This window comes from Mustela nigripes, chromosome 3, assembly GCF_022355385.1.
Source record: "Mustela nigripes isolate SB6536 chromosome 3, MUSNIG.SB6536, whole genome shotgun sequence".
Lineage (NCBI taxonomy): Eukaryota > Metazoa > Chordata > Mammalia > Carnivora > Mustelidae > Mustela > Mustela nigripes.
In genome coordinates this window covers 4037868-4060712 of record NC_081559.1, presented here as the reverse complement: position 1 = coordinate 4060712, position 22845 = coordinate 4037868, and the positions used below count along the sequence as shown (strand labels likewise).

The 22845-nt window shown below is 42.9% G+C and overlaps 1 protein-coding gene across 4 annotated transcripts in view; it reads right to left on the bottom strand.

Annotated features, from left to right (window-relative positions):
* MYO1B (myosin IB) overlaps positions 1 to 22845 on the bottom strand; it is a 176305-nt gene that overhangs the window by 13027 nt on the left and 140433 nt on the right. For 2 of the 4 annotated variants that reach the window (XM_059393086.1, XM_059393087.1), the window contains exons 15-25: positions 21991 to 22053; positions 18504 to 18704; positions 16906 to 17132; positions 14294 to 14494; positions 12701 to 12794; positions 11718 to 11867; positions 8676 to 8744; positions 6912 to 6998; positions 6538 to 6624; positions 4643 to 4729; positions 1365 to 1439 (exon numbers count right to left, since the gene is read on the bottom strand). In XM_059393086.1, coding sequence (XP_059249069.1) covers positions 1365 to 1439; positions 4643 to 4729; positions 6538 to 6624; positions 6912 to 6998; positions 8676 to 8744; positions 11718 to 11867; positions 12701 to 12794; positions 14294 to 14494; positions 16906 to 17132; positions 18504 to 18704; positions 21991 to 22053 — 1341 coding nt within the window. The remainder of the gene's footprint in view (positions 1 to 1364; positions 1440 to 4642; positions 4730 to 6537; positions 6625 to 6911; positions 6999 to 8675; positions 8745 to 11717; positions 11868 to 12700; positions 12795 to 14293; positions 14495 to 16905; positions 17133 to 18503; positions 18705 to 21990; positions 22054 to 22845) is intronic. The other 2 variants (XM_059393088.1, XM_059393089.1) reach the window with 2 other exon arrangements.

The following is a 22845-nucleotide window of genomic DNA, read 5'->3' as shown; positions in this document are numbered from 1 at the left end:
GTAACTCCTCTGGAAAATCTCTTTTTTACTGTCTTCGCTGGGAAAATCAAAGCTCCAAGGTGGTTAGGAGAAAAGAAGAATGCTAACAGTAATACTAACTTTAACATTAACATGAATACTTAAGCCAACTAACACTAGAAAGCACCAGCCACGAGTGGCTGCTATTTAAATCACAAGTAATTAAAACTCCAGTTCATCCGTCATGTTCGTTACATTTCACGTTAGCCACACATGGCTAGAGTCCCCTGTCTGGTACCACGAGGACAGAGAACATCTTCATCACTGCAGAAAGTTCTACTGGGCAGCACACTGCTCTAGACTACCGGAGATGGGCCAGGCGCTGTCCGAGCTTTCATTTTACATTTACGTTACATTTCATTTCGCTCCATTCTACTGATGACAAAAGGAGGCTCACAGAAGTCATGCGCTCACGTCCCAGACCTGTATGTGGCAGAGCGAGCTGGCTCCAGGTCTGCACTCTCGGGAATGCTGGAACCCGCCCGGGCTGCCAGAGCTGAACCCTCGGAGACAGAGGGGAACGCTGGCACAGCCTGGCTCTCCTCCACCCTCCGCCCCCGCCTCGTCTGCCACCCCCGGCCTGCAGCAGCTCCCGGCGCCTCAGCAGGACAAGATGCTGGCATTCCCCTCAAACCCCTATGTTGAAATCCTCACCCTCAACGGGACAGTAAGAGGAAATGGGACCTCGGGGAGGAAATCAGGTTATAAAGTCACAAGGGGTGGTGCTCCCGGGATTTAGTGCCCTTTTCAAGCAGACCCGGGAAAGTGCTTGCTTCTCTTGGTCTCCTCCAGTGAGGTAACCAGGAAAAGGCCCTCACCAGAACCAGACCGTGCTGGCACTCTGACCCTGGGCTGCCCAGTCTCCACAACTGTGAGAAATAAGTGTTTACTGTTTAAGTTCCCCGATCTGTGGTATTTTCATTACAGTAGCTAGAACTGAGACCCCTGACTTGCTTGGGTTCACCTTCCCCAGACTATGTTCTGTCAGAGAAGAAGAACATGAAAACAGAATGGCAGAGGGGGAGGGAGAGGGACAAGCAGACTCCCCGCTGAGCAGAGAGCCCAATGAAGGGTCTCGATTCCATAACTCTTAAGACCATGACCTGAGCTGAAGTCAGATGCTGAACAATTTATTAATTATTTTATTGATCAGATGTGGGCCACTGATAACTTTCTGACACAATTCTACCTGAATTTGGGAGGGAAATGATAAAAAAGTCACAATCTCTCAGTGTCACACACAGCGAGGATTTAATTGTTAGCAAACAAGTCACTTATTCCTGAGGTGATGCTATTAACTAATTAATCCAATAATGCTAATTAGCTAATAGAAAGTGTAAACTTACAATTCTCTGAAGCGTAAATTCATAAATTTTCTTTCCAGCATTGGCTCTGAAGAATTTCCTGTACTCCCTGCGCACCTTTAGAAAGAAGCAGTGAAATACAGAGGTTAATGCCCATACAAAGACGTACCTCTATTAAAAATGAAAACAGGCAGAAGGAGTAAAATCTCTACGTGATTTTCTGGATATAGTCAAATAACTGAAACACACTGAGACAGTGGATTTTAAATCAGAGAAAAAGAAATTAAGAGATTCTAAGTGATAATACCAGAATGTTTTGATGTTTTAAATTCTCTCATCTAGTTTTTAAAGAGCCTGATGATTTGACAAGAAATGCTCTACAAGCTGCAAACTCATCACAAATCAAAATACATTTCATAAAAAAAATTATCTAAGGTCATTTTCACTGCAGATTGCTCTTAAAAGGTAAAACAATGCCTGAAGAACTCTACTGCAGTTTCCAAAAGCTCTGCTTAGTCCTGTCTTCCGTATTGCACACTGAGAATTAAATGTGCCAAAAATAAAAATTTGAAAAACGGCTTATGAACCCATTATCTTCCACTTAATTGCATTAATTTTTCTCTAATCTCTGCTCCTGCCCAAGTTTCCACTAAGCACTGTCACAGCATACGGCACATCAGATGACGGTTTAAGTTTCCCTATTTGCTCCTTGCTACGCTGTCGTATTCACTTGGCTTACTAACGTCCAACGAATAAAATAACTAGGTGAGGTGTTTACCAAATAAATGAGTGATATAGTTAAGTCTTGAAACTAGAGGAAAATATTTAAAATATTTATTACTATCCAGCTGTAAATGAGAACATTAGATTTTGGCAAAACATTAGCCTATTTGAGTAATTCAGACATTATGTACCTTTGGCTTTTGTCTTTCATTTTCTGGGTTTAATTGCACATGTTCAAAATATTTCTACATTAGGGGCTATAACCTAGCCACCTACTAACCAAATTCAGTTTGTAGAGAAATGTTTTATATGCTAATTTTTAAATTAAGAACGTGACACAGGAATTCAGACTGCAAAATTTCCTAAGCTCTAGCAACAGTGAGCCCGTTCCTACATAACAAGGCCTACATGGACCACAGGAGCTGTCGCTGCCTTTACGAGACAGGCCTGCTCCAAACTGCTCGAGGCCCCATCATTCCACATCCAGGTGGATACCTGTCCTCTGCGGCTTCCCTCACCTCCACGGCCTCCCTAGAACTTCGGGGCAGGTGAGCGCCAGACCCGTTCTCTACACTTGTGGATCACTAAGGTCTAACATGTTTCTGATCACCATGTAGGCAGTTCTTCTTTTGTTCTGACTCCAGGTTACTGGTTATCCAGTTTTTCTTTCAGCCAGGGAGCTGCTAGATTCAGAACCGTTTCACATCTCAGACTAATGAAGTTAGAAGGGACAAGGAGAAGAAAACTGAAAGCTATTAACTGGCTCCAGAAATTTTAATAGCGTAGGAAAGCAGAGCAGTTAGAGAGAGATTCCATGTGAACACATCCACAGAGATATGGTGGAAGTCCTACAACGTTTAGCTGAATGTCAGTGTAAATGAGTTCACTGTAAACATGCTTTCTGATATTCACAGGAATGTTTCTCCTGAAGTATTCTCTGGAATCATGGCTATATACAGAGAAAGGCCTGGTGACGCCGTGCCGGCATACGGAGTCGGTTCCCCTCGTGGGCTCTGGCAGGCCGGAAAGGATCCACTGAGCTGTATCGATTCCACAGGAACTTAACGACTTAAAAACAAAACTACTACTCTTATCAACATCATTCTTTAAAAAAAAAAAAAAACACAAAATGATTATATTCTTGGACTTGAAAGAAGTTCCATCTTATTTCATAACAACGGTAACATATTAAAATAGTTCTGTTTTATGGGAAACTGGTGGAAAAAAAGAGTTACCTCTAGAGGAAGCCCAGTTACCTCCAACTCAAACCTATAATTCACCTACACACTGAATCTGATGTACAGGTTGCTAACAGAGACCCCTAATATAAAAGTATTTCTGAAGCTGCTGTGTGCAATTAGTTAAACCCAGAAAACTAAAGATGAGTGTGGTGTTGCTGGTAGAAATCATTACACAGAATAAAAATCCTGACTCAATGTTTTGTTCCTTCTTTTTATGAAAATCAGAATGCAAATTAGAACAAATGAATAAAACGGGAAATAAGATCCTTTAAAAAAAGTAGTTAGAACTTGTTCACAATTCTTGAAATAGAACACCTTACATTCTTCTTAATTACTTTAAAAATTATTTGATGAGTATTCGGTATCATCAGAAAGATTAATTTACGAAGAGTTTATAGGCTCAACTTCTAGGGGAAAACGCAGATTATTCAAAAGCAGAATGTACAGATCCTGCTAATGCTGTTTAGATTTGGAGCCAATGGTTTCCTGGACGGCATTTCCATCTGAGAAGATGAATTGTTTTATTATTACAGAAAAAATAATAAAGAGGAATAGTGTCAAAAAGGGGCCTAATTATCCCCCAAGACAACAGGGATGGCGCCCCATGGCAATGAGTTACTGAATACAAGGAAGATACAATCTTTATGTACACTGCCTCAGAGCTGCTCTGAGTTTTCTGGGGCTCGGGTTGTATTTACTCAGGGTTTTCTGGGGCTCGGTTGTATTTACTTACATGCACTCTCTGAAATGAACCCTGCCCTTAATTAAATGGCATTCGAACCTGAAGTTCTCTTTAACCTGAATGACCCACTGCCAGTCTTATTTGTCTGAATCCATACTTCTATGCAGAATCCTTTGGGTTCTACCCTGAACGATGAGAACTGCAGTCGCTTTGCAGAAAGCTCTGCGCCAGGAGCCGTCACTGGAGCAGAACAGGCGGACAGGGGCCAACAGAGCCTGAGATCCCCCAGATGGCCACTGCAGGCCGTGGGTCAGCTTTCAGCTCCACTACTGTAACTGTGTCTCTTGCATTAAAAACAAAACAAAACAAAAGAACAAACTTCATCCTCATAAAGAGAACATTAAACAGAACTTGGATAACAAAGTGTCTTCTTAGATAAAATACGCTACAGGGCTAATTATGACTTTAAACCGATTGTTTAAAGAAATAAGCCACAATAAAATCAGCAAATATTAGTGCACAGGTTTGTTCTCAAAAAGAAACGCAATTAGGCAAGATGACATTGTAAAAGACTGTGCAGACCGTAAGCAAGCATATCGATTGTTCTCTTGGGGTTAGTAAGTGCTAGGCTTCATGGAGTTCACCGCGGGCAGAGAGAAGGGGTGGGGAAGTACCTTCAGTCCAAGCCAGTAAGCCCAAATGACAGCGACTGCATGCTTACGCCTAGCCTCCTCCTTCAAGCGTTTCAACTCCCTTCGAGCCTAGAACGTTTTAGATGGTAAATAAAAGAGAGAGCCCAATGCAGACAGCACAAATGACCAGAAAAAGACACCCCACCCAACAGAAGAGCCAATTTATGAATGAGGATTTCAGAATAATAGAGGAATTGGGCATAATCATTTAAACCCAAAGAACCAGCACAAGGCCAGTGTAGTCCTTTGACTTTTTAGTGCACGGAGTCTCTGTCCCAGAGGAAGGCGATCTATGTGGTACCCAAGGTTAGCTCACTTCTGCCTCCTACTTCCATTTTTCCCCTTCCTCCTTCCCTGTTCTCTCTCTTCTTCTCCCACTTCCCTTCCTCTCTTTCCCTTCTCCAAGCCTTCAAACTGTGAGTGGCAGCTCATGCCTTCAGCAGATTTCCCTCTGCTGCCAGCGCACGGGGCTGAGGAGCTAGGAATTTCTGTGTTCATTCATTCGGATGTATAAAAAGACAGCTCTTGCGAACAACTGGTTGGAAAATGGAAGGAAGATGGGTTGTTTTCTCTGAAGTTCAAACAAAAAAATAAAACTCAAAATCCTTTCCTGTTAGAAAATCCGATGTAGCCCTGATCGAAATTCAGTGTGAGCTCGAGGCCCCAAACAGTGAAATACACGGACGATAAAAGTGAAACGACTTCTAGGTCTAAAAAATCAATCTTAGGGGAGAGTCAGACTGGGGTGTTTTACTGTAAAAGATGAAACAAGCAGTGATTTTTCATTACACGGTAGTACTGACTGGGAAATGAGCTCAGGCAGCGGGGAAAGCCCAGGGATGACTGTCGAAGCCTCCCTCTGCCTCTCCTAGGACACTTCCCTCCACTTCCTAAAGGAACTTGTCTGTTCTGCACAGATTTTTCAAGGGAAAACACAAATGAACAAGTCTGGTGAGTGCTTTGGGCAAATCAGAATCTTTATACAGGCAAACACGGACTTTTCTCATTTTTCTCATAAGATGGGCTTCTAATGCTGACAAGGTACATTTAAAAACATAGGACTCTATTGATATTTATGTTTCTAACTGGAATACACATTTTTAGCAGGGATGACCTTTGATTTTCTAAGTAACAAAAACATCTCAAAGCCTCGTCCCTTGGGGTATGTGAAATGTTCACAGAGCCCACGACTCTGCCTGGGGATTAGTGAGGGTATTTCAGGAGGCCTTTGTTTCTGAACACAAACAGCTGATGCTGAAATTCCTGGGATTCTTTGGGGGCAATTACAGCTAGCTTTGCATGAACACAGCTTTCTGTTAAATCACAAGTGATCATTCTTTCCACATACAACATTTCGCTTATAATAATCAATGGCTGCCTACGACACAATTTCATTCACGGATTAATATGTTTTAAGGCATGCAGTAAAGGCGGTCCTATTATCATCGTGTTGCGAAAGACCAACTGAAGCCCAGGCCTGAATATTCCCAACATGCTCCCCCACCCCCTACCAAACAAAAACAACTCAGGGAAACTGTCCCTGTACGTTGTGGGGTTGGAGGGAGGGAAGGGGACGAGAAAAAAACAAAACTAAACATGCATGTTACTTGAGAGTTATTCTGTGTGTGTGTGTTTTATTTTTTTTAAAGAGCAGCTACACTAGTGCCTCATTAGCAAATCATTAGTCTTGCTGGCCTAGACATGCTTAGGGACCCTTGCGGGCAGCACGGACACACCCGCATCCAGGTGTATTAGATCCGGCCCCTGGGACATGCACCAGGGCGAGCCCGTTAGCTGGAGTCGTTCGGCCCGACAGGCTAGAGATCCGACCTAGGGCGGATTCTGGGACGGAGGAACAGGATGTGCGAGTCAAGTACCTTAGATCCAAGCCAGTAAGCCCAAATCACTGCAATAGCATGTTTATTCCTAGCCTCCTCCTTCAGCCGGCTCAGTTCCCTTCGCGCCTGTGATGCATTTGGAAAGGAGTTACAGAACAGTTTAAGGCAAGAAAGGTTACTGCTGGTTCCCAAAGGGGAAGGCGGAAGAAAGACACCGGCCACCATCGGTCACCGTCACGCAGTTAACGCGAAAGCATGTGCCGCCACCCCACACCACAACATCAGAGAGACAGACAGGAGAAGGCGTGCTCAGTAGCTCAAGCCAGTGAAGCATTTCCGGCCCCCGAGAGAGGGTCCGCGGCCCTGCTCGCTCCTCCCGACCCACTGCCTTCCCGGGGCGGCGTGCGGCCCACCTGGGTGCCGTGCCAGTAGGCCGCGATGGTGGTGACCGCCTCCTCGCAGCGCTTGCGGTGCTTCAGCTCCCGCAGGATCTTCCGGGCCTAAGGGGAGGAAGCCCCGGGAAGACAGAGTTAACAACAGCAATTCCCTAGTCACTGGGAACAATACCTCAAGAGCCAGTCATCGCGTCCGTTTCTCAAGTGAAAACTCTAGAGCTGAAAGAGAGGAAGAGGAGAAACTCAGTGACCGGGCCTCCCTGGATGCGGAGAAGGCAGTAAACGAAGACGTCCTCGCGCTCGACGGCAGGGCCCCCGCTCACACCGAGACGGCGGCTCCTGCGCCTTGACGGTGACAGGAAGAAAACGTGAGCACAAGCAGCAGAACGGATCTCAGAACGGGGTCTGAGATCTCCAGTGAGCCATCAAAATCCATCCATCATTTTATTATTGCTCTGTAGACGGCAACTGTAACTTGTGTTTTTTATTCAAAAGAGATGTTCAAAATCTTGCTAAAATAATCTCACTGGTCCAAAACCCATGGCTTCTTCCTAGCAGTTGCCAGAAACGGACTTTGTGGGGGCTGGAGAGAACGTGGTTTGGAGGTGGACTCTGAAAGTCTCAAGTCTCTAGTCATGGCCCCAAGGGGTCACAGAAGAACTGGTGGGAGGAACTTCCCTTCCTCTGTGCACTTGGATTTGTATTTTGGCATTTGCTGTGGGACAACTACCAAAGTGTCCCACAGGCCTCCACAAAGATCAGCAGATGCTACGGAGTCCTGGCCCAGGGCTCTACCCTCTGAAGGGGCTCTGGGCCTGGGAACCACCTTAGAACAGGCCCTCTGGACCCAGCTCACTCCACGGAATCTCCCAACAGGAAAGTGGTCAGGACAGGCCGTGGAGTATCTTTGACCTAGAGCAGGGGTCAGTCAACTTTCTGTAGAAAGCCAGATGGTCAGTGTTTCTGGCTTCACAGGTTTTATTCTCTATCACAACTATTCAATTCTGATGTTACAGTGCTAAAGCAGCCACCCATGAGATGTAAATAAATAAGCAATGTTTTGTAACAATAAAACTTTATTTTATGAACTTTGTATTTATATTTGTATATGTATTTATACGAAATTTGTACCCCATATAATTTTTAACAAGTCATGAAATGGTTCTTTTTTTGCTATTGTTTTAAACAATGCCAATGTTTTAAAAATATAGAAGCCGTTCTTTGCACAAAAACAGGCATAGGCTTGATTTGGTCCAAGGGCTGCAGTTTGCTGACCTCTGAACCAAGCTTGCAGGAAGGACCTGGAACTAGGTGATGGGTGCACTGTGCTCCCCATTAGAATGGCCAGGGCTCAGGATGTTTTGATCATTATGGGGCAGTCCACAAGACGGTCACCAGGAAGTTACGGAAGGAGCGGGCTGGGGGTGCTGAGGTCCGGCAGGACACACAGGTGCAGAGGCAAGAGGGTGAGCGACATCCCTCCGGGCTACACTTCCCTTGCAAACAGGGGCAAGAGGATACCAAAATCATGTACAGTATTATTTCAAGGACTTCCTGCTCAGAGAACAAAGCTCTTGAAAAGAGAGCCGGTTGGAAGGACGCAGCCAAGACAGGGTCACAAGGGCCCCCGTGTCGCCCATAATATTTATTCTTTCTATCTGACTGTTTACAGGGTAGGCAGGAGACGAGGAGCTCTCCCCTGCAGGGTGACCTTGAAGACATCATCCTTTGTGAAGAACCTGAAAACCCCAAATAAACAAGGCCCACTTCTCTTAAACTTACCTTCCAACCGCGGATATAAGACTGAATTACCAAGGTAGAACTCTTGATCTGTTGATACCTCTTTTGTTGCTGTGGGATAAAGGGGAAAGATATTAGCGGCTCTATGTACATATCTGTAATACACACAACCTGCAAGGACTTGCTCACTTAGTGCAATTAACCCTTGATCTCCATGTTTCTTCTGGGAACCAATATGTAAAGAAATCCAAATATCAAATGACCCAAAATAATTACAGTTAATCCAGAGAACGCTGTAAGGATGCTACATGTAATTCAGTGATCATCACTTTAATGGAACTGTGAAAACAGAAATGTGAATCCGACCCCGCCCCTGCACTCAGGGACGTGCTGCGGACACCAGTCAGCAACGTGAAAGAGAACGTCTCCTGGGAGAGTCGAGTGAGCCCCAACCAGGTTCAGGTACAGCCACGGCTGCCTCGGGTGGAGGGGCACAGCAAACCCAACGAGCCTCCAGCAGGAAGGCCTCAGATCAAATGCTGGCATGGCAGTCTTAGTGCCTGCGGGCCCTTTTTACTTCTAGGGCTGATGCCTCAGAGAGTGGAGGCCACTGCAATCCCACTGCTAGAAACATGAGCTTTGCCTATATTTCATGCGGAATAGTCACTGGCACGTGGGCATCTGGGGCAAAATTTCACAGCTTTACGATGTACTGATGTCATCCTGTGCCTCTTTCACTTTGGAAATGGCGGAGGGGAGACATGCCCTTCAGCACTCTAGACTGTATTTGGGAAGCTCAGAGGACACAGGGTGATCTTAACACATGAGCAGCAAAGCAAGAGAATGCCAGAGAAAAAGACCTTGGACAAGTCACCACCTTCTCTGGGTCTCCATTTCCTCATCTGTCAAATGAGGAGCTGGAGAACCTCCCAGATTCCTCATGGAGGAATACTCCGTGTTGCAGAACAAACTACACCCACCATCTCTGACCATCACTTCTGACATCTACTTAGTACCTCACTGTTCTCTTCTGAAATTCCTAAATGGCTTGAAAATAACTCTATCTCACTTTAAAACTCATCTCATAAAAAAACACAAACAAACAAAAAACTCATCTCATAGACGCATTAAACAGAAAATGGATTTTAAAATAATCAACAAATGATGAAAATAGGCATGGAGAAGATGTTTGAGTTATCTGGTTGAGGAAAAATACTGAGTCTAATCACTGGCTTGGATAACATGCAGCTAACTGGTGGAGGTATTTAGCTCAAATTCTGAAGCAGATGTAATAAAATTAATATTTTCTCTGAAAGTTAGGCTATCATTTGTTTTTATTCTTCAAATCAATAGTCCTCGTAGCTCTCACCACTCTGATTTAATGATACGTTAACGTGGTGGCTCTTTTCATCGTCTGGAGATCCAATAGCTCCAGACAGGGAGGAAAGGTGCTGATGGCACCTACTCTTGGTCTGTTGCCTTGTCGGTTTCTTTTCAGCCTTCTGATGAAATGCCCCCTTCCCGAGGCCTTCCCTGACCATGCTGCCTAAATTTATATCCTAACTCCCTGCTCCTCTTTATCTCAGTAGTCTTGTTTCCTTCCTAGCACTGACTACAACCTGCAATTGTTCTGATTATTTACTTGTTTACACCCATATTGTGCCTCACTAGAGAGCAGCCCTAGGTCAGGAATGAGGCTGTTTTGCTCATGGTGCTCTCCCTCGAGCCCCACAGAGCAGGTATTGCAAAAACATTGGTAGGATTCAAGATACAGAGGAATTCACTACACTTCCAAACTTGGATTTTCTTAATGATCTCAAAATGAATGATAAAAAGGGTCCTTGAGGACTGGCGATTTCTCGATCCCCCTTTCTCTGGCAAATACAAAATAGAGCATTATGAATCTGCAGAAATGCCATTCTGGCACACAACGTGCCATTGTTATGTGCACAGAAGTGAACCCACCACAGCCCAGGGTGGTGACAACTGTCCTCTGTGCCTCTGCAGAACACAAGGAATGCATCTACCATGGTGCTGGACAGGTTCATACGACCATACCCATGCTAGTGGTCGTACCCATTCAACTAGAGGAAGCAATTTTAAAGAAACTCTCTTAAAGATCAAGCAATTTTTTTCCTTTGGCTTAATCATTTAAGTAGCTCCTTAATTCCTCAAACTTGGACATATAATGCTAAGATGTACGACACGAGACTAGGTCAGCAACACTATGTCCTGGTTATACACTGCCTCCTAGTAAGACATTTCTGTAGGAGAAAAACAGAAAACCCTAAGGGAGATCTGACAGCAAATTCCATTCGTCTTCCAACTCACTCTCTAGAGCAAATGTGTAGAATGAGAAAACATTTGGGATTAGTGTTTTTATCTCTAAAATTCATTTGTGAGAACACAGCCTTGGTTGAAGCCAGCCTTAAGGCAAACCTCCAGGCCTCCATCAAACATGTACTCTTTCAGTGAGACATCTATAATCAAGTGAGAAAGAAAATCCCCAAAAGAAATTCCACGTCCATTAAGTAAACACACTTAATTTTTGAGTCTTTCCCCTACTTAGTATGCTAGCTTTCTGAGGACTAAAGGAAACCCAACTCTCTCACCAAACCCAGAATTCTACTCAAACGTGGCATCAGTTTTCTGGAATGAAGCCATTTTCAGTGCGGCTACAATACATGGAGAACGGCCAATTATTCTAGAAGAGTGACCCTACCGTCTGAAGAGAGTTAAATGACACTGCCCCTTCCAATCTGATGAGCAATTTCAAGATTCCAGTCTCCCACGACAGGTAACTGTAGCAGTGGAAGGCAGCGTCGTGACACACTAAACCCGAGCTTTCAAGTTGTCCTGGTGCAAACCTCATCTCTGCCACTTAGTGGCTGTGTGAGCACGCGCAAGTTCCTTAACGACTCATGCCTCAGTTCCCGTGTCTTTAACAAGCCCCACAAGAGCACTTGTTCCATGAGGTTGCTGGGGAAACTGAATACGTAAATATGACACATATAGTTAAGTACATAACAAACATTTGCAAATGAGCATCATTATTACAGATTTTAAAAGGTCGGAGGCTCTTACCGCGTATCTCCTGTACCAGGCGGCTATCACGATTTGGCTTTTTCTCATTAGCAGGAAGTGTGTGCGGCATTTCCACCCCCGATAAATTTTCTGAATGAGAGTGGCCAAGTCCTCAAGACGCTGCTTCCTCAGGTCTTCTAGTTTGAATAACTAATAAGAAACGATAGATGGATGTATCAAAAGTCTACCAAAACTTCATGACATGCATGAAAGACATCCCCAGGAGGAAAAAAGTCATGATGCTAAGTTAGGCACACTGAGAAAAAAGATGAGTAATTGTCTTAATTACAGATGAAAGTAACAATAACCCTAAGAAGATGGATTTTGACGAAATCATACAAGATCCACTATTTACAACAGGATGACACAGAATTTATGACAAATCACAGAAGGGCTGCACTGGAAGCCCGCAATTCCCTTCCCACTCTCATGGGGATACAACTACTGAGGGCACGGAGATGCTGACAATGCTTCTCTCTTGAATAATTCATTTTCCAGAGTCTTCAAATTTCCAAATTACCAAAGACACTGCTGCGTTAATTATACTTCATGCCAGTCTATATTCATTTATGAGAAACATTCCCTTGGGAGTTCCTACGTAGAACTTTAAGTGCCCTTAAAAATGTTTTCAATAGGAATGTTTACATGTACTTTGAATAGGGCTGTGTTTCCCAAAATTACTGCATAATTCAGCTATAATAAATATAGACTGAACTTACCCCCAATTCCTATGAATTAGGGAGATTATATCACCATTCCTTTAATAGTGTTGTACAATCTATCGGTTCAAAGACTCTGATGTTTCATAAAAAATACACACGTTCTTCTCCTGTCCCCTACTCTCTCATCCTCCTGGATGTCTGCAGAAAGAACAAGAATGTGCTCTCCTGGCTGCATCTTGGGTGACGTAATGAAGTTAAATATCCTATAAGGACTTGCCTATATGATTAAAAGTTCAGAGGCTCAAGCTTTTGGTTACATACTGTTCTTGGGTTCCGGATGAATATCTTTGATCTACCAAAGGAATATTCTTCCACAGGAATCTCTAATTCATTAAACAGAACCTCCACACCAGCCCTATAAAAATAAATAAAAACAGTGAGCTTTCTGAGTTACAAAAAGAGGTTATCTTTAATCATGGTATTGGGTTCTCAGCAGCATGAAAAATAGCTTGATTTCCAAGCTCCTTCAGTAGGCAGGCTTTTGTCAAAGATTCTTCAGACTGAACTCCACAAATTAAACCAAATCCAGTAACGCTCAAAGAATAAATTTGGGTTCAGAACTATGTAGTCTAAGAAAATATGGTATTAAAGCCAGTATCTTGATTTCATTAGCAGAGGCAATCTTTGTATCAAATATACCCATGACAAAGCACCAACCAGAACCAAGAGGGGTACAAGAAATTCACATCCATTTTGAACCCACTCAGTTAATTCTTGAAAATATTTTTAATATTGTGCTCGTGCCTTACAGTACAGGCAGAGCCCAAGAGATAATGCTAAAGGCCAGATCAACAGGGTGTGATGAAGCAGAGGCCATATGTGATGGGAGCAAGGCCTGAACTGGGCTCGGACTTCTCCAACCTGGAACCCCTTTCAACACCAATCTTTAGCCAAACTTCAACCCACCAATTTATGGACTAGGTGCCAGGCAGGGAGTGAAGACATGTTCTCTGTATTATATGGTAAATACGGACTATAATACCCTGGCAATTAGCAGCGGGAACGGCACCCAGATCTGACATTATCTGGGTATTGAACTGTGCATCAGAGACCGTATCAGATATCTGGAGTTCATCTCCTTGTAATACAGGCTGAGTGTCTAACACTATCAATGCTCCCCTTCCAGGACAGGTCCAGTAAGAATGTGAAGGCAACAGCAAGACGGTGAGAACAAATCCCTAGTTCCTGCAAAGGCCTGTAAAACAGACATGCTGGCCTTCCTGTGCTCGTCAGGAGAGCCTCTACCACTTGCAGAGAAGGGCCAGCTTCTCGGACTGGTGAGAGCGGAACCGGACAGCCAAAGCCTGCCTTGTCTTCTGCAGCAGCCCTCCAGTGGCATGCGCGTTCTCTCTGCATGTGGAGAGCTCACAGGGGCGGCTCCACGCGCAGGCTCTGCAGCAGTCCCGCGCTCTAGCTGGGACTAGATGGCAAAGTACGATTTGGGGAAGATGGGCCGAAAGCGGCCGGATCCGGACTCTGCCCGATTCTCCAGTCCAGCCTTATCAGCAGTAACACGGGCTCTGAGTCCTCCCTGCTCCTGCATCTGTTTCTTTAGCTGGCGCAGACCCAGGCAAAGAACAACACCCACACCCCCACTCGCGGTCAGTCTTTAAAATTTTTAAAAGTCCAAGTTACAAATGTGGATCTGATAAGCCCTGTTGGGAACTTACAATCGAGGCCTCTATAATCAATCAAGCATTAGCACAAAATGATACCCTGATGGAAGAGTGCCCAGCACAGAGGATGCATCCGACTTGTAGAGAATTCTGTTCTACTAACAGCATGTGAGGAAAATAGCATGGGATCTGCATGCTTTAAAACTTCATTATTAAATGTGATCAGTGAACTTCTTACCTTGCTGGTCCTTTCCAGTGAGGCCACGTTTGTTTACAAAGCATTTTGTATCTTTCTAGGCACGGTTCATAGGCCTGCCTGAAGGCGTAGCCTGCCCTTCTCACTCGGACGTTCTCCAAAAGACCCAGGTACCTGATCTGATGACATACCAGAGCCTCGCTGAAGATGTGCGCTGCTTTTTTATCATTTGGTTTGATGCACCTAAAAAATTAGAGATTTTAGGTTTTCAACTCTGTCTCTTGTGGATAGATCTCTGTTTCACAAAGTAGAGTATATAATTATTTTGTAATAATTATTCTTCTTGGGACACCTAGTCACATCTTTTGAAATTATTTTAAACCATTTTACAGAAACCTGAAAATGAATATGACACACGTGTCAGTTAAGAAAGAATATACTAATACATCCAATAAAAACATGGATGAATATCACTGACATTTTGTTGTCTGAAGTAAGTCTGACATAAAAGTACGTATTTTTAAATTCCATTTATATGAAGTTCAAGAAAAACCTATGGTTAGAAATTGGTATGGTTGTTGCCTCTGGGGAGAGGTACACCTGGGACAGAGAAGGGGCACAAAGGAACCTTCGGGGATGATGGAAATGCTTTATATCTTGGTCTGGATGGGGCTGCGCGCACATACACAAAACTTCAATAAGCTGTACAAAATTAAGATTCATATACTTGGCTGTACTGTACGAAATAACTCAATGAAACTATTAAAGACACTGCTGTCTCCCGACTGCCCCGTATCTCCCTCCTTTCCACCAGGACGGTTTGCTGCCCAAGGAATGACATTTCCTAGCCTCCTTGGCAAATAGGTGTGGCCATGTGATCAGAAGTCTGGCCACTAGGATCACAACAGAATTAATATATGGCACTTCTCAGTGTGTCCCTTAAAAAGAAGGGACTTGTACTCCCCTTGTTCTTCTCCTACTAACTGCTGGCTGGTAATGTAGAGCCACACTAGAAAGCCATCCTTGACAATATGGATGAGGGGAAAACCTGGGAACCACAGAGCCACAAAACAGGAGAAGATGCTGGATTGGCCCTGAAGCCCTTGTACTTAGAAGTTACATAAGAAATAGGTAAGTCTTGTGGAAACCATTGTTATGCCTGGATCTTAGGGGTGCAATCTCTGTATCTTAATTAATACACTGTTAAACATTTATGGTTAAATCTGCCTACCTACAAGTATTAAATAAATCCTACACACATGTAATATGTGAACAATTAAGTCTTACCTAGTTTGACTGGTGTTTTTATGGTTCTCCTTTTACATTTACAGAAATAATGCCTACCCTTTGGCTTAAAAATAGACAGCTGGATCAGTGGGTCAGCCTAGTGAGTTGAGACCTGGACACTTACACATGTGTCCAACTGATTTTCAATAAAGGCATCAAGATAACTGAATAAAAAAAAGATCTTTTTTCTTTTCAATATATGGTGCCAGAGCAACAGGGTATCTACATGGAAAAATACGGACCTTAATATGAAATCTGAAACTACAAAGACTTTAGAAAAAAATACAATATATTCACAAGGGGAATGAAGGAACATTCTGAGGTGATAGAATGTTCCTTAGTTGACCAGCGCTGGTGGTTGTCAAGTGAATAAAATGGTGAAAAAATAACTGAGCTGCTCACCTAGGATCTACACATATCACATCATATAAATTGTTATTAAATGAAAACTTTTATTAAAAGTCCACTTAATTGAGAATAACAAAAGCAACTGACCACAGAAAGTTTCCTGGGTTATTTTTTTTTCCTTTTTTGAAGGTAGGATCTTTACCTACTGTATGTTCCAACCTGACTGCAATCAAACCAGGGGGTTTTGACTGTTTATATTCATTACTAATATAAATATTAAGTGAACAAACCACAAAATAATGTTCTTCCCATAAGGCTCCTCACAACTGTATTTCCAAAGACAGTTATGGAAGGGATGTGTGGGTGTGTGCACGCTATAGGAAACCTGACCTGTTAGACACACACCCCCCGTTATCTAGTTCACCAAATACACACACTGAAAACTCCAATCCTCATTGGTCTTTACTGAATCTTGAGATCTAAGGTACCTGGAAACAGGGAAAAAAGACCAGATGCTTCTGAAGGAATTCTTTCTGTTGCTTTGAAAAATTTTAGATTGTTTTGGGAGTCCCTCCTTTCTCCAAATCTGTAAAGTCTCACAGGGAAGAAAGATGTATTATCTAACACCAAAGTTGTAACTAAAGCCCCACTTGCTTTAATGCTGTACTCTAAGTTGATGTAACAAGATGAGTCCTATAGAAGAGTTTTCTGCAAAACCTTTACCAGAAAAATGCTTATGTTCCTGAACATGGCAGAAACAAAGATAGAAAAAGTGAAAGCCCCTATGTGCCAACAATGCAATTTCACACACCCACTCTGTTTTAAAATTCCTTGCTTGAAGGCGTGGGAGGGGCACTGGAGTATTTTTAAGCAAACCCAAGAGACCACATTACCCAATGGGAAGAACTTGGGTTATTCTCCATGGGGGCTATACTCAGATTTAGGCCAACGGGGAAATGGTCTTCCTTGAACGGACCTTCCCAATGAATCTGTCAAAGAATTTCATGCGCCAGAAATACCTAATGTAGTTGGGGTTCTTGGTCTGGAGGTTTTTCATCAGTGTGGCCACAGACGCCTTGAACTGAGAGCCTGCTGTGGGAGGCCTTTTCAGGTTGATCTTGGCAGGGTTCCCTTCAGGAAACAAAGACTTGATGAGGGTGTGGCCAGCCTTCCACATGGCTTGGGACAGGTCTCGATAGAGAAGATCATTGTTCTTGTCAACAAATCCTTCCACCTGGTACAGCACCTGTGAGCAGCACACGAAACAGCTGATGCATCACACAACCCTGGATATGGTCCGCGACGATCCACAATGCAGCCTCTTCTTTCTCCATCAGGCCACCCCCCAACCCCGCACAGCAGTCACACTCCTAATACGGAATTAGTCTCCAAGTTTAAATTCCATCTGCCTAAATCACAGAAGAGTTCAAAATAAATTCTATTATGCTTCAGGATTTGCAAGAATAAACTCCAAAAATACTATCATAACATTTTCAAAGGATTTTAGGCTTTTTTGGTGTTGGAGCACATTTTTGAGGTTTTACTTTTCTTTCTTTCTTTTCTTTTTTTTTTTAGTTCACAGGTACCAATTCTAGTCTGCTGAAAAGAAGACAGAAGAAAAGAGATGGCACTGATATTTTCAGACACCATAAGCGGGCAGATAAACTGACCAGAAAAAGTATCTTTTAATAACATAAGCTAAGGAAAAAAATATAGAAGTACCAAGTTTCAACTTTTTGAAATTAACAGAAATTCAGATATTATATACTTAATTTTTACTAAATATATAATTAAGAATGTCTTTCTCTTTGGCATTTGCAACCTTACGTAAAAGAAAGGAGGCATTAACCTCAACTGATACTCTTTGACGACTCTAAAAATCAAGCTATAGTCAAAACTGGTTTTATCTTTATAGATCTCAGGTGACATAAAATTAATCTCCTCAAATATTAAGCAAATTACTAAGTTTTTTTTTTTAAAGTAGGTATTTTCCCCACTGTTGTTCCAAAATCTCAATCTAAGAATTCAGTTTTTGCTAAGTGATCTGTGCTTGTAAAACCTTACTGTCAGTCTTTAGTGACTCCTAATTTTTACTAGCAAATCTCCTTTTATTTGTGCCAACAGATCTATTTTTATAGGATAACGGAGAGCCTGGAAACAATAAAATTGATTTTTTTTTTTTAAAGATTTTATTTATTTATTTGACAGAGAGAAATCACAAGTAGATAGAGAGGCAGGCAGAGAGAGAGAGAGAGGAGGAAGCAGGCTCCCTGCCAAGCAGAGAGCCCGATGCGGGACTCGATCCCAGGACCCTGAGATCATGACCTGAGCCGAAGGCAGCGGCTTAACCCACTGAGCCACCCAGGCGCCCCACAATAAAACTGATTTTTAAGATACATTCTCACTCTTTCATTAAGTGCACTGGGTTTCCCTTTCAGCTCTCAGGTAGGATTAAGCTCAGCGTGGTCCAGATTCTATTTCTATTGGACAATTACTGATTCTGTGATTTTGGCAACTCCTCCTCACAAGTTGGCCCTGGTCCAAAGGCCACCCCTGAGGCATGGCCTCCTCAAGGGCAGGACTGCAGCCCCACTGGGTGCCCGCGGCTCCCCCGCACCTTGCCAGCGTAGTGCTGAATTCTGAAACAGCTGTGGGGCAGGGATGTGTCGTTGAGAAACCTGGAGCTCTTGCTCATCCTGCTCTCAAAGTGCTGGTGGGTGGCGCAGACTTGGTTGAGCTTCTCCAAGAAGGTCTCGTCGGTGACCGTGCCAGGCCTCAGGCACTCCTCATCCAGCATGGCCAGGATCCCGTTTGTGTTCTGAGAGAAAGGAAGTACAAAGGGTTTCCTTCCTTCCTCACCGTATTGTTTAAATAATTATTCCTAATTACACTGTCAAACACAATTAACTTAGTCACCAGAAAATTCTGCTCAGTTACAACAAAAAGCAGAGAATCAAAACCAGTCACAAAAAGCCACAAAAGCCAACCCCCTTCCGCGGTCCCAGGTATGCGTGTCTGCTGGGGGGAGGAGGGGTCACTGTCAGTCTCCCTCCCCAACTCGGCCCCCACAGAACGGGACTTGGAAGTCACCTCAGCTACCTCGGCGGGCTGATGACTGAAATTCACATTGTTCAAAAAAGGCATATCAGACCTCATATTCCAAATACACTCAAACCCAAATCTAAACGTAAGAAACCAAAGGTGACAATGCAATGTCTATGACATGTGGTCATAAATCACAAAGCACAGTCTTCTAAAGCCATTACTGGATTCATAGCTTGAGAAGGAAATTGGGTTCAGATGTTTTCAGATTGTTCCTGTAATCAAAATACAGTTTATATTTTCTAGTGTTAAAAAAAAAAAATGTGATTCGGAATCACGGCGATCGAGCTGTTTCAAGAATATCTGTTTAGAATAAAATTCTTCCACATAAAATTTCGAAACGAATGTTGAACACAAGTGAGAATCATATTTATCCCAAGAGCAGTCAGCCCAGCTAAACTGAATCAAAAATCCGGAATCTTCTACTTTGCTAAATTAAGCCTGCTGTTCCCCGATGGCCCCTATGGGGCCCATACGTCTCCATTCCAAAGAAAACAATCCACTCTACCCACCACCAACCCCACCCACTTCCACCAGGCCAAAGCTCCCGGTTCCTTTCCCCTTCTCCTCACAAGGCCGTGACATCCTCTGACCAGCATTTGCTCATTCCACACAAAACCCCAGGGGAAGTGTGTACTCAGGAATCAAGTGTGTTCACAAGAGCCCCAGAGTAAACATCATTGTTAGGTAACGTTGGAAGGAAACACTTCCTTTATGTACCCAGGCTCCCGTGAACCTGAGTTTCTTCAGTCATGTATGCAAGGGGATTTGGGGCTGAGATCATCTAGTTAAATGGAGTGTATTACCATGGTTCTCTCTGTTTTTCCTTCTTGAAAGGAAACAATTAAGTTCAATGTTATATTTATGAAGGAAAAAGAAGTCGGGACTTCTGAAAGTTAAAGTTCTCACAGCAAATTACTTTAGTCATAAACTACAAGGAAAAAATTTTCAGTAAATTCACTGATTTTTTCCTGCATATTAGATTAGAGTTTTGAATTGCTTTAGGTGGAATGTTAGCATTCACTTTCCAACATTGTTCAAATATCTCAAAACAAAGTTTATTTATTAATAGAAAAACAGTCACACTTCAGAATATTCGATCTAATGTTCTATTTAACTCCAGGTGCAGTTTCAGGAATATATTAAGAACTGAGGGAAGAGACACCAGCTGCTTACATCATGTCCGAAGGGTCTTGTTACAGATGAACAGAAAGTGACGTGCGGGACACGTAGGGCCTGTGATTCTATTTCAGCACTAACGAACACTACCACTGACAGCTAAAAAGACTGTAGGACAATAAAGTCTACTCATTGTTTAAAATAAGTTTCAATAACTTTGATATCAAAGCCAAAAGTGTGAGTAATCTTAAACATTAAAAAAGGGTTTCCAGGTTTTCACATACAAATCAATCTTCCTGCAACCAATTCAATTTATAATAAGCTACAGACTACTATGTAAAAACAAAATATTTAGTACCCTTTTGGAATCTAAGATTTATCTAGTAATTTATCATACTTTAAGCCTTTTCACATATATACAGATGTAGCTAGTCACCTGGAAATTCCCATGGCCCTTGGCCACCTGCAAAGTCACACACACACACACACACACACATCCCCCACACAGTTGTCTGAACCAAGGCTGGGTCTATACTGGAGCCACTCCTGGGGTCCCACTTAGCTCAGCTCCCGTGACAGTCCCTTTACCTCCTTATCTTAACTCGAAGAGCATGTTTGTTTTTCTTTATTTACTTAGTTAAAAATGTTTTCTAGCTTTACTAAGATACAAATGACATAGAACACTGTGGAATTTTAAGGTGCACAAGGATACACTTGTATACTGCAAAATGATTACTGCCATACATAGCCCTAGTCAACACCTCTACCATGTCACACGGTTACCACTTCTTTTTGCAATGAGAACATTTAAGACCTTTTCTCCTATTTTCAAATATATAATACGGCACTGTTAACTGAAATCACCAAGCTATACATTAAATCTCTACAACTTCTTCATCTTGTAACTACCCTTTGATTGACCTCTCCCCAACCCCCACCCAAAGCCCTAGCAACCACCATTCTATTGTTTCTTTGGCTTTTTAAGCTTCCACATATAAGTGATATCACGAGGCATTTGTCTTTCTCTGCCTAACTTATTTCACTTAGCATAATGCCCTCAAGGTCCATCTGTTTTGTCACAAATGGCAGGATTTCCTTCCTTCTTATGGCTGGATAATATCCATTGTATATATACACCACAACTTCTTTATCCATTCATCCAAGTCGGACAGTTAGGTTGTTTCCATATCTTGCATATTGCGACTAATGCTGCAATTAACATGGGAGTAAAGATATCTTTTCAAGATCCTGATTCTGTTTCCTTTGCATACATATACCCAGAAGTGGAACTGCTGGATAACACAACAGCTCTGTTTTTAATTTTTTGAGGGATCTCCATGCTGCTTTCTATTATGGCTGCACTAATTTACACTCCCACCCATCAAGCACAAAGGTTCCTTTTCTTCCACATCCTCAGCGTTGATTGTCTTTTTGATAGTAACCACTGAACAGTGTATTAGGAGGTTAATGGAATTTTAGAAACGAAATGGGTATCTGCTTTGGCAAAGATGTTTCTTCTGAGCCTCTGCTGACCAGTGCTCATACTCCCAGGAGCCACAGGCTGGACCTAGGCCGCCCCGCGCAGCGAGAACAGTGGCCGAGGGCATGGCATCTGAATGCCCGGCATGGGCTCTGTGATATGGCCACGGGCTGAACACCAGAAACCCCAGCCAAGTATCAAAACATCCAGCTGTCTATGTGTGTGCTGGAGAACTGTGTCTGGTCTCTGATGGCTATAATACCGTCTCCAGAACTCCATAGTTTGGTAAGAAAAAGTGTCAAAATAGCAAAAATGCTACAGCCTAACATTGAAGGCTGTGAGACCATTTTAAGTGGGAAATTATTATTAAGCAATTTTTTAGGAAACTGTACCCAATACTCACATTTTCTATGAGATCGCAAATGATAGCATTATTGAAGTAGTCAATGTGTGTCCATTCTATGCCCTGAGAGACAAAAGAGAACAAATCAGATTCCGTATGAGGAGACCACACGCCACCACCAATAAAACAGCCACTGCGCCATTCCGCACGCTTCACGTCCTCTCTGAATATGTCCTTTGTAAAAATCAGTGCTGCGACATGTCCTCTTCCGGTTCCCAAAACTTCCTTGACTTCAGCGGTCTCCCACTGACATGGTGTGACTGAAGTGCGTGCCCTTGACCTGCTCTGAGGCCGCCTCCCATTCCACTCTCCGTCTGTGGCAATTTCCCATGCACTTCATCGGCCCCGCGCCAAACATTTACTCAACAGGCCCTTGGGTCAATATTACTTTGTGTATATTTACAATGTTTATAAGGAAGTAAGTCAGAACTTGATCCCAGGAATCCAAGGCCCACATTTTTTCTGTTCTTAATTTGTAATCACAAGGAAAAAAATAAATTTTAGAGTCAAGCCCATGTTGCAGGGCAGTTGACTATTTCAAATGTAAAAATATCCCACAAAATATTTAATATAAGACAAAATATTTCCAACGTAAAGACAGACACGAAAATCGACCCACTGCTTCTGATGCTAGTTACAAAGCCAAACGTGCGAGGCTGTCATCATTCTGCGTCTACTTACACACTGTCCTTAAGTGCAAACATTTATTTTTCTTCCAAGGGGAATTTAATTCATACAGCAAGCTAAGGAATCTTCCTTACCTCAGACGTGTTTTGGACAATCTGTACCAACTGTTTTAAGTTACAGATCAAAGTTCGGGCAATCTCTTTATGATGAGAAGACAGAAGAGAATGA